Raw genomic sequence first — 13,523 nt, 5'->3', positions numbered from 1 at the left:
TTAACTCAAATTGTTTGTAGAAAATTCATTTAAACCCAATTCAGCAGGTGAACAAAATAGGTTTTTTTAAAAACATACCCCACCTTGAAATGCTTTGTTAGATGCTGTGTTTTGTACAGGCTGAATGGATGAATACTGAAGAGTGTCTCCCAGCAGGACAAGACTCTAGCGGGACCATCTGGAAGTCACTTAATAGACTTCAAAACAAAGTAGGAAGATCAAAGAATAATCAAGTAAAATGGGGCTATTAGGATACAGGACAAATTTTCTGTGACTGTGGAGAAATTCAATCAATGCAGCCCACATGTATGTGTGATTTATGTCCCACAATGTGTACAAAAAAGGTCTAGATGTTGTTGTTGAAGTAGCCCACTTCTGGTCAGAAAATAGTCTAGTTGTCTCAACATTTTAATTTGTTTTTTAAATTTTACCTATATTTCATATATGTCCATCATTTTAAATTGTGCAACACTCTGATATGAATAAAGAAAGAAAAAGATGGGCCTTCTAGAATTGGCAGTTGAAAGACAGTGACTATTAATTTTACTGAATATGAAGCATCCAATATACCCTCTGTAGAAGACCCAACTTGAAATATTTGTACTTCAAGTGAAATAGGTGAAATATTTGTACTTCATTAAAGCCCTCACCACTGTGTCCCCCCTCTGTATTGAACACATCTGCTCCATCTGTGAGGTCAAAGTGCTGCTGGGAGGCAGGAGTGTGTGTGTTCCTTGTGGCATGCCTATGTGACCCCATCGCCATCAGATTCAGTCTTCAAAACTGAAAATGTTATACGCTCTGGCTTAGCAGGTTGGATATTTAATTCACATTGTTTTTATTGTTCTAAACCATAAGAAAACAACAACAAGAAAAACAACAACCCTAAAGCATAGAAGTGGATTAAAGAAAATCTTCCCAATGAAAAACGAGAAAGAAGTTCTGTATCAGTGTTTTAAAAGGCAGCTAATAGCTAGAATGGAAGAACAACAGCCGTCTCCTGAACAAGAATCCCAGAGTTTTTAAAAAAGGATCTAGGTGTAAAGATTCCATGAAAGACAACCAAATATCTAAATAGGTATCCATGTGCGCTTCCTGTCTGGATGCCACACATTCAAACAACGAAAAGATGCACGGCCCTCCATTTGTTTCTTGATGGCGAATGGGCATTTGTCATCCCAGTGTTACAGTATCCATTGTTAAGGGAGTGGAAAATCAGTTTCTTTTGAACACTGTTTCATTTCCACATAGATGGTTTTAACAATATATATATATTGCATATATACAGTTTCCCTGAAAATAAGACCTAACCTGAAAATAAGCCCCAGTATCATTTTTCAGGATGCTCATAATATAAGCCACACCCCAAAAATAAGCCCCAATTAAGTGAAACCCCTCCTTCCACCATTGTGCAGCAACCAGAAAAAGATGACATGACTGTATTTGAATAAATGTAGAATGTTGTACATGAAAAAAAAATCCTCTGAAAATAAGTCCTAAAGTTTTTTTTTTTTGAAGCAAAAAAATTACCGTATATAAGACCCTGTCTTATTTTCGGGAAAACATGGTATATACAAGTTTTATAAAAAATAAGGACGCATAATAAAATCTTTCCAAGGAAGAGTCTATGGCTGGACATAGCCTGGGCAAATCTTTAGGAGATGCATCAGGGGTATTACATTGCCAACAATTAGCAGCTTTGGTGTAGACATCCTTCAGTCTCAAGATACTATGGTAATGTGCTCTGAATATAGGACTTGGAACAGTGTCTAGTGTGGCTGAGAAGGCCAATCTGATACTGACAATCCCTTCCATACTGAAGACAAATACAATCTGTTCCCTGTCCAGCTCCCTGATTTTGCCGGTTTTGGGACAGCCTCTTTGCCTCGGCTTGCTGAACAAGTGTCTCTTCAAATTGGGAGAGGCCATGATGCACTGCCTGTCTCCAGGCTGAAATACTCAACTCCCAACAAACTGCACCAGAGCACAGTGCTACTGCTGTCCTCTGAAGATGCTGGCCACGGAGACTGACAAAATGTTGGGAAGAATGACCTGCACAACATGACCAAAGAGCCCGAAAAACCCAAAAAACCCATCTTCCCTTGGGCTTTGGCTTAACATACAAACCAGGGTGGCTAGATGTAGTTTTAGAAGAGGTAGCCGTGTTAGTCTATGCATGCATATCAGGCAAAATCCAAAGAAACAAAGCAAAACAATACTATAACATACAGCCCTGCTCTCACCTGTCCGTCACAGCTGGGCAGTGGAACATCAGCCAATGAGAGGACGGAGGGTGGTGCAGAAGGGGGAGGAGCTGAAATATAAAAGGTGTGTGAGGTGTGAGAAGGAGAGATGAGAGATTTATAGATGGAGAGATTGAGAGTGAGTGATTAGCATGTTTGAAGGCCTGTGAGCCAAAATAGTCAGTGAGGAAAAGTCTGTGTGGGATTCAATGAATGAGAAACAGTGGTTTACAACTTGATTTACTACCTGTGATGTACTTATTTAATTTTGTTATTCCAATAAACAAGTTTTGTTTGGAAGAAACACTTGTCCTTTTAAAATATTGATTATAATTGGTGGCAGCAGTTGAAGAAGAGTAGTGAGCACTCCTGGAGGCCTGAGTTGGCAGAGGCTTCAGAGTGGCCCGCTACAAATACAAAAAGAGAGAGAAGACGAAAAAAATATGTGGCATCATAAGGTTTAACCATTATAATTTAATGTTACACTGATCCTGTGTCCATTTCCCCCTTTCCCCATAATCAACTGGTCCAAGAACAGCCCCCTGTCTCCTGAACCTTGCACCCTCCACCTCTGTGAAATTGCAACAATCCTTTTTGGTTTTTCTCTTTTTGGCCCTAAAATTTCAAGGAATGTGTAATTGCTACTAACCCAGCAATCGTATGTAGGATGACAATGGAGGTCTTCCCTGTCTTTCTCTCCAAATTCTCTCAGTATTTGCATCAGTCTCTGGAAGACGAAGAGTACATTTGGTCTATGCTTAACAACCCATGAATGGAGATAGAATATTCCATAACAGACCTTACAGTGCCTGGCTTTCTCTCCTTTAATTGATTCCACTGCCTCCAGGACAAAAGCATACTTCTGTCCTCAAAGTGAGGCAACGAGAAATGTTCTCAAACAGTATTTTACTTTACTTTTATTAGATTTTGACACACACACCCCAGACAAAGTCTACTCGGGGTGGCCTACATACATAATAAAAACAACACAATAATGTAAACATTTTAACAATTATATAAATCAATGGCAAGACGGAGTGATTAAAAGAAAAAGAATAAAGCTCAGTTAATTGACTGGAGAGAAGGCCTGCCTAAAGAGCCAGGTTTTTAAATGGCTTTTAAAAACACCCAGCGAGGGTGCCAGACGAATTTCTGTTGGGAGGTTGTTCCATAGCCGAGGGGCCACTGCCGAGAAGGTCCGGTTTCTTGTTCTTTCTTTCCGGGCCTTTCTCAAGATCATAGGTATGGTGGTTGCCATAAGTCAGACTCAACTTGGCAGCAAAGAAGCAAACATATATATTTAAACATGCAGCATATGATTCCATTCAATTCATGTTTGTCAACATGTTTATTGTACAGGTATGTACTTCAGGCAGCACACATGAGTGTGGTATTCTCAGGGGTTTTGCCATGCCATGTGTTAATTGGGTGTAGGACAAGGTTAGAGTTCCTCTTCTTTCAATTGTTATGGAAAACTGGAATGTTGGTAAATGTTCTTTGTCCGGGTATAGAGCAGCAAGGGAAGAGTATCAGTCTGAAATTTCCTCTTCTTTGCTCTGTGCGCTCCGTAAATGATTACAATCAGGCAATAGAATAAGAGAACTACATGTTTGACTGGAGCATTTTCCTCCTATTCTTCAGCTAAAAAGAAAAAAGGATTCCAAGGGGGCTCATAAAACTCAGAAATAAGACAATATTTGCTTCCAATTCTAGAGGAGACTGCACAAAAGGAAAAAGTGGGTGTAGGGGAAGGAAAACTTGGGCACTAGATTCCTAGCTACAAAGCTTAGCAGTTCATGGAGCTGGGTCTCAGGACATTAGGAGAACTGTCTGTTTTCCATCTCTGTGATGACCTCAGCAGTAACAGCTGATAGCCTGAAGAAAGGAAATTATCCACCAAAGCTGTATCTGAACATGAGTGCTGATTGATGGTTGCTATATCTCCCTCTGAAGGTCACAATGACGGCAGCTGATGGCTTAATGGTGAGGGTTCTTAGCCAGAGCTGTATCACTCTACGCATGGTGATGCAGGGTTCCTGGTTCTTCTGCCTTCGTTGCAGTCCAAAGTTGTTGTACTCTTGTTCTACACCGCAATCACTTTCTATTGTCTGAGCATTGGTTTGAATTCCTCTCTCTTTCTGTTTTTTTTTTTCAGTGCAAGTGACATTTGGTTGCTGCCTCTTCTTTCTTTCTGGATATCCTCATCTCTGTTTCAATTTGTTACCCTGTGATAATAACTGTGTTTGATGCCATATTCCCTGCTGATTCAGGGCCAAATTAGCAGAGCCTGGAAAAAGAGATATATATATATATTCTGTGATGAAAGACTCAAATACACCTCAGATCTGCTGCCTAACAACTGAAGCTGCGGGCCACTGTAAGCTTTGTACATGCAAGTGTATGTTTTTATAGCTTTCGTTGCTGGAATAGCTGTGATTTTATTATTAGCCAGGGTCCTATTCATTACTTATATCAGCACAAGTAGAATGGCATAAACTTCAGTGGCAAATTGCCACTTGTTGATGAGTTGCCACTTGTATCCCTTGTTGTGCAGCAACTCACACAACTAGCATGTGATGAAAATTAAAAACAGTGACTTCTTAACCAGTGGTGATTTGCTACCTTCAATGGATACCTCTACATTTACTGACTCATAGGATTCTGGCCATTGGATCTTTTTCATAGCAGTACAGTCTTTACATTTTTTTCAAACAGGTTTTTGTGCAGAAACCCACTTGGTTGATCAAGTAGGATGTAACAACCTGTGGACAAGGCTATGTTAGTTATTTTTCATTTTGTCATAGTTGTATTTCCTTGATGCGCCTAGAAGCTAGAGTATGATATTTTATGTTGGAAATGAAGGGTCTGTCTGGCCAAAATAAATGAATAAGATGTGTGTATCTGATGGTGGTGTGTGTATTAACATCACTGTGTGTTATGCCTTTCCCCAAGGCAGTAAGATGCCTAGAAGCAAATGAGATTGATTAAAAGCAGCAGCTCCAAATAATTAAAGACAGAACCCTGTTACACTTTAAGTCTAATCTGTTGTAGTGGAGAATACTTTCTGCATTCAAAATATTACTCTAGAGATGAAAATGTATATTTGTCAAAGTACTCAAAGGGGAAAACAGCAACTGCTGAGATGGGAATCAAGCCAACAGCTGGTGTTTGGGGGCTTTGTGGTCCCTCTGCTGGTTGTGTGGAGTAATGTACTCTGTTCACCAACTTTGCTGTGAATACCAACTGGGACTTGACAGAAGAGGGTGTGGAAAAAAGCTGTGGACTTTGCATTGGTGTGTATCATTTTCCTTCACAGAATCTAGAATGATTTTTGACCCTGGTTCAAACCCCTGCAAAATCTGCTGGACCAGCACAGGAGCTCACTGCATGTATAGAGATGCATAGTGTATGTGTACTGTCTGAAAAGTGGTGTTTCTACCCTACCAGCTTTAACTAGCTTGAAAAAATATTGGTGGGTATTTTATTGGTTATCTATGGCAGCATAAGTGCAACGGCCTAAACTGCAGTGGTGAATTGCCACCACTTAGCAGGCTGATGCTTGTATCCCTTGCCACTCACCAGTGATGTGAGTGGGTGTGCAACAAGGGACTATTTTTATTTATTTATTTATTTATTTATTTATTTATTTATTTATTTCCTCTCTCCCAAAGGATGCCAGGCGGCTTACCAGTATTAAATGAAACAAAGTTACAAGACTAATAATCAAATATTACAATATTTTTAAAAGCATTAAAGAGCAATATGAAAAACACAAGCAAAACAACAGAATAAAATACTTGCTTTAAAAATCTCCTCGGTCAAACCAGTCATTTAAAGAAAAACCTGCCTCAAGAGAAACTTGTGAATTAACAGCAGTTTGACACTGTAATTTACACCACTGCACTTATGCCTGTGTAACTAGCCAGTAGGATTCTGGCCAATGTCTCCCTCTGTCCTGGGTAACTTAAACAGAGAAAAATATTAGTGCAAGATTCATTAGTCAGATGGAGTGTGAGGATGTCTGTCTGTCTGTAACCAAAAGCAAAGAAAGCAATGATTTTGTGTGCCTCCTGAGAAGCATGTACACTCAAGATGGGAAAATGTGTAGCCTTCTAGAGCAGTGGTTCTTAACCTTGGGTTACTCAGGTGTTTTTGGACTACAATTCCCAGAAGCTTTCACCACCAGCTGTGTTGGCTGGGGTTTCTGGGAATTGCCATCCAGAACACTTGAGTTACTGCTCCTTGCTGTAACACCCATGAGTCCTTTGCTAGGACTGATGGAAATTGTTGTACCACATGCCTTATCAAGGCTTCTTGCACCTGTGCTATTCAGTAACAGTTGTGGGAGAGGGACTTACCGCACCTGCCAATGTTTCCTCTTTGGTCTCATGCTTAGGGACCCTCTCCTCTTTTCCATTCATCATCGCTAGATGAATGACTGCACAGAAATGGGAATGTTTGCAGGAAGTACAGTATAGTAAGACTGAAGCTGGTACAGAAAGGTTTCATGTCATCTACTGCTCTGGCGGGGTGGGTAGGTTGCAAGATGGATTGCTGTTTTTTAGGTGCAGGTTTGTTTTTCGACTATTTTGAATAATACCTCATACAATAAATAATATTTGCTTCCATTTATTAAGGCTTCAATAAAGCTTTGGAAATAGCCTCTGTGGTTTTCAGTGACACTGGAAGTGCTCTAATGCGGTAGAGCTGTTTCCCCACCAGGTGTATCTGTTGAAAGACAAAAATTCTCTTCTTGAAGGCAAAGGGAGAGTCTACCACTTGAAAGATTTCAGCGTGCCCTGCCAAACCTTTTGGGGGATTCAGCACTTCAGCAGTTATACCTACAAGAGGATCCCTCTTTAACTAGGAGTTTGCTCAGCTAGCAAAAGGATTCATGAAGAAAGAGTGCAGGCCCACTATCCTGCAAAGGGTTGCAGGCTCAGGAAATCTAGTCTCTCCCCCCTTCTACGATTCCTCATCCCAGACCTAACATTTTCCCTGGAAGTCTGGTGTTGTCTTAGTGCAGCCCTTCCAAAGTGAATTGGTGTTGTATAGTGGCAAAAGAGCACCATCTATGTTTGTGTTGTGGCCAACCATTCTATCACTCTGTTTCTAATTTGAAGCCTATATTTTTAATCTAAAGAAAGTATACATCACAATGTTAAAAGCAAATATAATGCAATAAAAGAAGAAAGAAATTAGCTTTTTTATTCACGTGAGGTGAAAAAAGGCCAGGGATTAAAGTTTCTGCAAAGTCTCCCTCCCCATCAGCAACCAAAATAAAGCTACATTCTCTTGCACTTTGAAACTCATAAATTGGTTTGCCATTTTTTCCTTGCGGTATTTTGGTTCTCTGGAGTTCTTATCACTGTGCATGGGTGGGGATAGAAGATGCAGGTTTTACAACCCAATGGAACTGCAGTTCTTTTATTAGATGTCTGTCTGGTGCCACTGAACCATAGCTGTAGATTAAAAATCTGTGGTGCCAACGAGGGGGCATCAGTTCTGGACCCACACCTCTCTGAGATAAAAGACAAAAAATCAACTTGCATCCAGACCTTTCTAAAGGAGACTTTCAAAAATAAACCAATATCTTATTAATATCTTATTCTCCAGTCACTGCAAGCATAGAAAAACTGTAGCTTTCATATTTGTGTGTGTGTGTGTGTGTGTGTGTGTGTGAGAGAGAGAGAGAGAGAGAGAGAGAGAGAGAAAGTGACTCTCCCAGTTTGCCCAGCAAGTTTTATGATTCAGTGAAGAAAAGAACCTGGGTCACCAAAGTTTTCGTCCAATGCAAATGACAGCACCACACTGGGTCTCCATTGTGGGCTGGAGGTGTTCAAAAGAGATAGTGAGAAAAGCTTGAATTGAAAAGCCCTGATTAGGAAAGAACTCTTTGTGTTCTTGATTCAGCCGACAGCTACTGTCATTGCCCAGGGGATGCTCAAATGAGTTCACATTCTTTTTCCGTGTCCTTTTAATATGCTAAAGACAAGGTATTTAGTCAATGAAAATCTTGTGTATGAGGAACACATACATGCCTTTCACAGCCTGAAAGAGGATCTCTTCTGTAAATGTGCTATGCATCATCAAGTTATAATGGTATGAATTATCATAGTACAATATACTATGATGACTTAGGTACTGCATTAGTGATGGGTCTCAAGAAAAGATCTGAAAATTGAAGGAGGTAGCATCACACACAGGTGGTCTAGAATGTAGTTCAAAGCATACAGGGCTTCAGAGCAGCAACAGCAGTATCCTTTTAAAGAGCTTAGACCGTAGGACATACCTATAGTTGGCATCCATCATTGCTGTGTGTATTTATGCATGCTCTCTAGAGGCACTAACAAGTTGGCACTATAAATTTCACCTATTTAACAGTCTTTAGATATGTAAAGCTTGAAAGGGAAACTACATATATTCCTTAGCTTTCTCCCAAATCAAGACTTTTCTTGAATATTCATGTTCAGCAAGTTGATTTTTTGACATTTGAGGAGGGTATTTTCCTAGGCTTTTCTTCTGGGTTTGTTTTGCCCATTCTGCTGTATCAGAGCTTTAGCAAAGGACCGATGGGAGAGAAGAGGAAAGATCAAGTCTTGCAACAGTTGAGAGAACAAGTCTGCATTCAGCTCACAGACCCAATGGTTAGCAGCCCCTGGCATCTCATCTTGACCACCACTTCCAAACCTTATTCCCTTTGAAGTCCCACTTTGAAGTGCCCTTTACTGTATCTTCCTAAATATGTTATTGATCTTCCTTCCTTCCTTCCTTCCTTCCTTCCTTCCTTCCTTCCTTCCTTCCTTCCTTCCTTCCTTCCTTCCTTCCTTCCTTCCTTCCTTCCTTCCTTCCTTCCTTCCTTCCTTCCTTCCTTCCTTCCTTCCTTCCTTCCTTCCTTCCTGTGCAAAGGTGGAAGGCAACATCAAGAGACAGAAAAGACAACGGTGGAGACAGGGCAGAGAATGGGGAGGGCATGAGAGGGAAGGGGGGAGAGGGGGAGGAGGAAGATAGTGTCGAATTTGAAATTGAACGAATCCAGATTACTTGAAGGAAAACTGACTAACAGAAATAGAAGCTTGGAGTTAGCAGTTTGAAGTCTGTGCAAGGAAAGGGACCATGGTTCCAACCCATCTCAGTCTGAGCCACATACCTTGTGTGGATGAGCCCACTGTATGCTTCAAAGCAAGTTCTCTATTGCCGAGCCTTTTCCTTTACCTCTCACCCATTTTTCCGTACAAAAGGCATACAGGGCAAGCTTCCATGGGAAAGCTAAATTGTGCCAGTATTAGATCTGTGTTTCTTATTTTTACTAAATGAGAGATATATGCACACTCCCACAATAAAGATGGTTAATACCTTTACTAGATCGCCCAAATGCCCCAAACAGGACTCGTTTGTTTGTTTGTTTGTTTGTTTGTTTGTTTGTTTGTTTGTTTGTTTGTTTGTTTGTTTGTTTGTTTGTTTGTTTGTTTGCTTGTTTGTTTATGCATGCATGCATGCATGCATGTATGTATGTATGTATGTATGTATGTATGTATGTATGTATGTATGTATGTATTTATTTATTTATTTATTTATTTATTTATTTATTTATTTATTTATTTATTTATTTGTATGCCGCCTATCTGGTCAAACGACCACTCTAGGCGACTTCATTCTTCTTCAGAATGGTACTGCAGAGCTTGGGGAGACCAGCAGAGAAACAGAAAAGTCCGCAAATCATCCTGGCTAGGTGCTAAGCTCCGGGATCTGTAGTTAAAAGACCTAAAATGAAATCTGCAAATTTGAAGAAGCCAGTTGTGAGTGTGTGAGAGACAGTTTTCTTTCACCATCTCTATAAACAAGGAGATGTCAGTCATGTAATGCAGTGGTCTCCAAACTTGGGCCTCCAGATGTTCTTGGACTACAACTCCCAGAAGCCTTCACCACCACCTCTGCTGACCAGGATTTCTGGAAGTTGAAGTCCAAGAACACCTGGAGGCCCAACGTTGGGGACCACTGATGTAATGGATTCTTAGTTGTTTTCTGTAGAAATAAATGGCTCCTCTGTTGGCTGACAATAGAAGCATTCAGCACATGGCAATCCCTATGTCACAAAAGCTGGAGATTAAATTTACTGGCAGACCCTTCTTATGGGCACTGGAGTACCATGGATTTTATACTGGATAACTCCTGGCCAAAATCTTTCTGGGAAGGAAAATATGTAAGACAGCTATTCATCTACAGTACTTACTTACAGCACTATTTCCCATTCTTTCTTCCCCTATTTCTGCAGGACGCTATCCACAACAAAACAAAGGCACCTACATCCGAGTCCCTTTGGTTCAAGAGCTGGAAAGTGGGCAATGGGGTGCTAAGATCACCCACAGTGCTGGCCAGTTTGTTGCCCTGAATATCATGCCAGCTGCAAATTGCATTGTGGGAAAATTCCGCATGTACATTGCAGTCTTGACTCCGAATGGCATTTTGCGGACAAAACGAAACCCAAGCACAGATACGTATATCCTCTTCAACCCCTGGTGTCCAGGTAAGGCACAAACAACATTTCACCTCAAAATTCTTGGTATAACAAAAGTGGAAAGCTTGCCCTAATAATTTCATCTGATTCAAGCTTTGTCGCTCTCCAAGTTATTTATCTTCAACAACAGCTTTATAACTGGTCGCAACCCTTCTCAAGATTTCCTAGGTACTGTATAGAATTTTCAGGAGCATTTTGCCATTTCCATCTTCTGGGTCTGGCACCATGTAGCTTTCCCAAGACCATGCAGGCTGGCTTGTCTCCCACAAGACACAGAGGGGAATTGGACTCCTCATCTTCATTTCCACAGCCTGGTGCTCCAACTCACTGAGTTATCTAGTCAGCATGTTCCTCTATACCAAATCTAGATTCATGATCTCAACTTCCTTAGAATAGCACTCCATGGCTGGTCACTAATATCTGCTCCCCTCCATTATAGAGGTAGGAATGATACAGAGATGTAACCAATCGCTCAGCTCCACCGTATGTCAAATGGACCATGGATAAAATCCAGATGTGTCTGTCCACTGATGGAATGACACCAATCAGCAGTCTTCTCCTTGCCCAAAATGAGCTTTGGAAGGTTGAGAGGCCCCCAGTCTCAGATTTTGTGGGCACATATGTACTGTAGAGGGCTACAGTGGAAGGAGAAAAGGTGAAAGCACCATTGAGCTTGTAGAAGTTTGTTCATGCATCATCGGATGTCACCTCATAGTAGTGCATAACCAGGATCTCATACATATGCTTATGTACGTAAAAAAATCTGTATGTGAACTGGTAGCAGCTCTCCAGGTTTTCAAAGAAGATGACATTTTCCCTCCCTACTCCCCTCCTCATATCTGCCTGAAGATACCAGGGACTGAACTTGAGACCTTTGGCATGCATGGCATGTGCACATTGGCCTTTCATGTGAATCCTGTTTGACCTTCGTTGACATAGGCACATACCACTCTATCTTGGTCAACCCTTAAGTCATATTTTGGAGAAAAAGGCAAGATGTAAATCTGATCAATAACTAAGTAAATAACCATGCTGGTTGTACCACATGTTGCAACTGGCCTTGGGCGATCTAAATGAAGTGGCCCCCTTCCAGGTTTTACATTGACTACGGTTTTACAGTGACGTCCCATTTTTATATGTGTCCATTATTAACTATACAAATGATTCTGTTCATAGATGTACCCTTATAATGCTTTTTAATGTATAAAGCTTCTCTGAATACACATCCAAACGTAACAATCTTATTCTTTTCCAACTTATTAATGTCACAATATTAACTGAGGGAGGGGAGAGGGAATGGAGCCTTCTGATCTCTCAACACCACGGTTCTGATCTATCTGCAGTGGTGGTGGTGAGCACAGCTGCTGCTACTGAAAAAGAAAATTAAAAGTGACCCAGAGCATGGATCTCTTGCATCATGTTGCTAGCTTAGACATGCTTCACCAGTGGTGTATAGTTCTCCGAAGCAGCCTCCCTGTGCCACACTTCCCCTGGGTTTCAGAAGAAGCTTCTGACAAGGCAAAGAGGAGCTGCTGTACAGTAATGTCAAACACTTCACTGCAAATGTCTGTCAAAGAACAGTCTTCTCTAGATTGGGGGTACGTGAAAACATGCTGCATTGAATCCAGGATCTGCCTTCTGCTAATAGAAGGGCTCCACACCACCGATGGTCCTGCCACCCCATTTTTTTGAGGATTTCTTTCCTCCACAACTCACCCCAGGCCCACTGTCTAGCATTACCAGGAGGCTGTAGCAGGAAGGAGAGGACAGGGAAGTCTCTTTCCACTGACCCAGTTGTACACACCCAAATCTGAAGCTAGCTGTACATACTTCCCCAGGATCACTAGAAACGTTGCTTTCATGGTGGAAGCTAATTGATTTTATTCATTAAAACAATGACTATTAGATCTGTGAAATCTGTCTTCTTTCCCTGTAGCATTGCTTAATTAGCACATAAAAACCACCTCTAGGGGACTTACAATCAGATTTCCTGATTTGCTTCGCAATCCAATAACAGGTGCCAAAAAAGACAGTCCTTTTCTACAATATGTTTCCTTTCTCAAAAAGGTTTTTAGTACATTTAACAAAGTGAATTCATTAGTCTCCACCTTGTTTTAGAAATATTTGTGAAGCACATGCAGCATTGAAGTGCAAACTAATGTTGAAACTTCAGAGCTGAAAACACACCCACACCTACACCCAACCCAGACACTCCTAGCAGAGTATGGGGTCATGTAAACCAAATAAATAATGCAAAGTTCATTCATACCAGTGAATTGCACTTTAGGAAGTGGCCAGGCCTTGTGAATTAATAAGGCCAGGAACCCACAACCTGTAGCTATCTGTCAGAATTCCCTCTCATAATACGCTTTTATAGTTTTGCTTCTGGCTTTTCAGCTATCACGGATATACCCCTCTTTGGAATCCTATGTGTATAAGTGCAGACATGGACATAAAGATTACAGATAAATGTCTGTGTGATGGTGCTGCATGATATTGATGTGCGCACAAGCCATTTGCTCATTATACCTGAATGACTGGTAGTCTGGTGGTTTTGTCATGCCACTCTCTGAAATGAAGGATGCTTAAACCTTTGACATGCCAGTTAAATAAATAATAGCACTGCACAGCAGAAGTATCTAGATGAGGGGAATAGAAGCGTTTTCATTGCCCCTCTAGTCATGATGAGATTTCCACACCTCTGCCTTGGCTGCTGCTAATGGTGCCAATGGAGGCTTCCCTACTGAGGCTAATATTGCTTA

General features: G+C 41.0%; 1 protein-coding gene across 2 annotated transcripts in view; it reads left to right on the top strand.

The window, feature by feature from the left end:
- Positions 1-13,523, top strand: part of F13A1 (coagulation factor XIII A chain) — a 102,871-nt gene that overhangs the window by 22,737 nt on the left and 66,611 nt on the right. For both annotated transcript variants that reach the window (XM_020789830.3, XM_020789832.3), the window contains exon 4: positions 10,519-10,770. In XM_020789830.3, the coding sequence (XP_020645489.3) occupies positions 10,519-10,770 (252 nt within the window). The remainder of the gene's footprint in view (positions 1-10,518; positions 10,771-13,523) is intronic.

The sequence above is a fragment of the Pogona vitticeps genome, chromosome 4 (genome assembly GCF_051106095.1).
Source record: "Pogona vitticeps strain Pit_001003342236 chromosome 4, PviZW2.1, whole genome shotgun sequence".
Taxonomy (NCBI): Eukaryota; Metazoa; Chordata; class Lepidosauria; order Squamata; family Agamidae; genus Pogona; species Pogona vitticeps.
The sequence above is the reverse complement of the archived record's forward strand: the minus strand, read 5'-3'. Positions and strand labels throughout refer to the sequence as shown.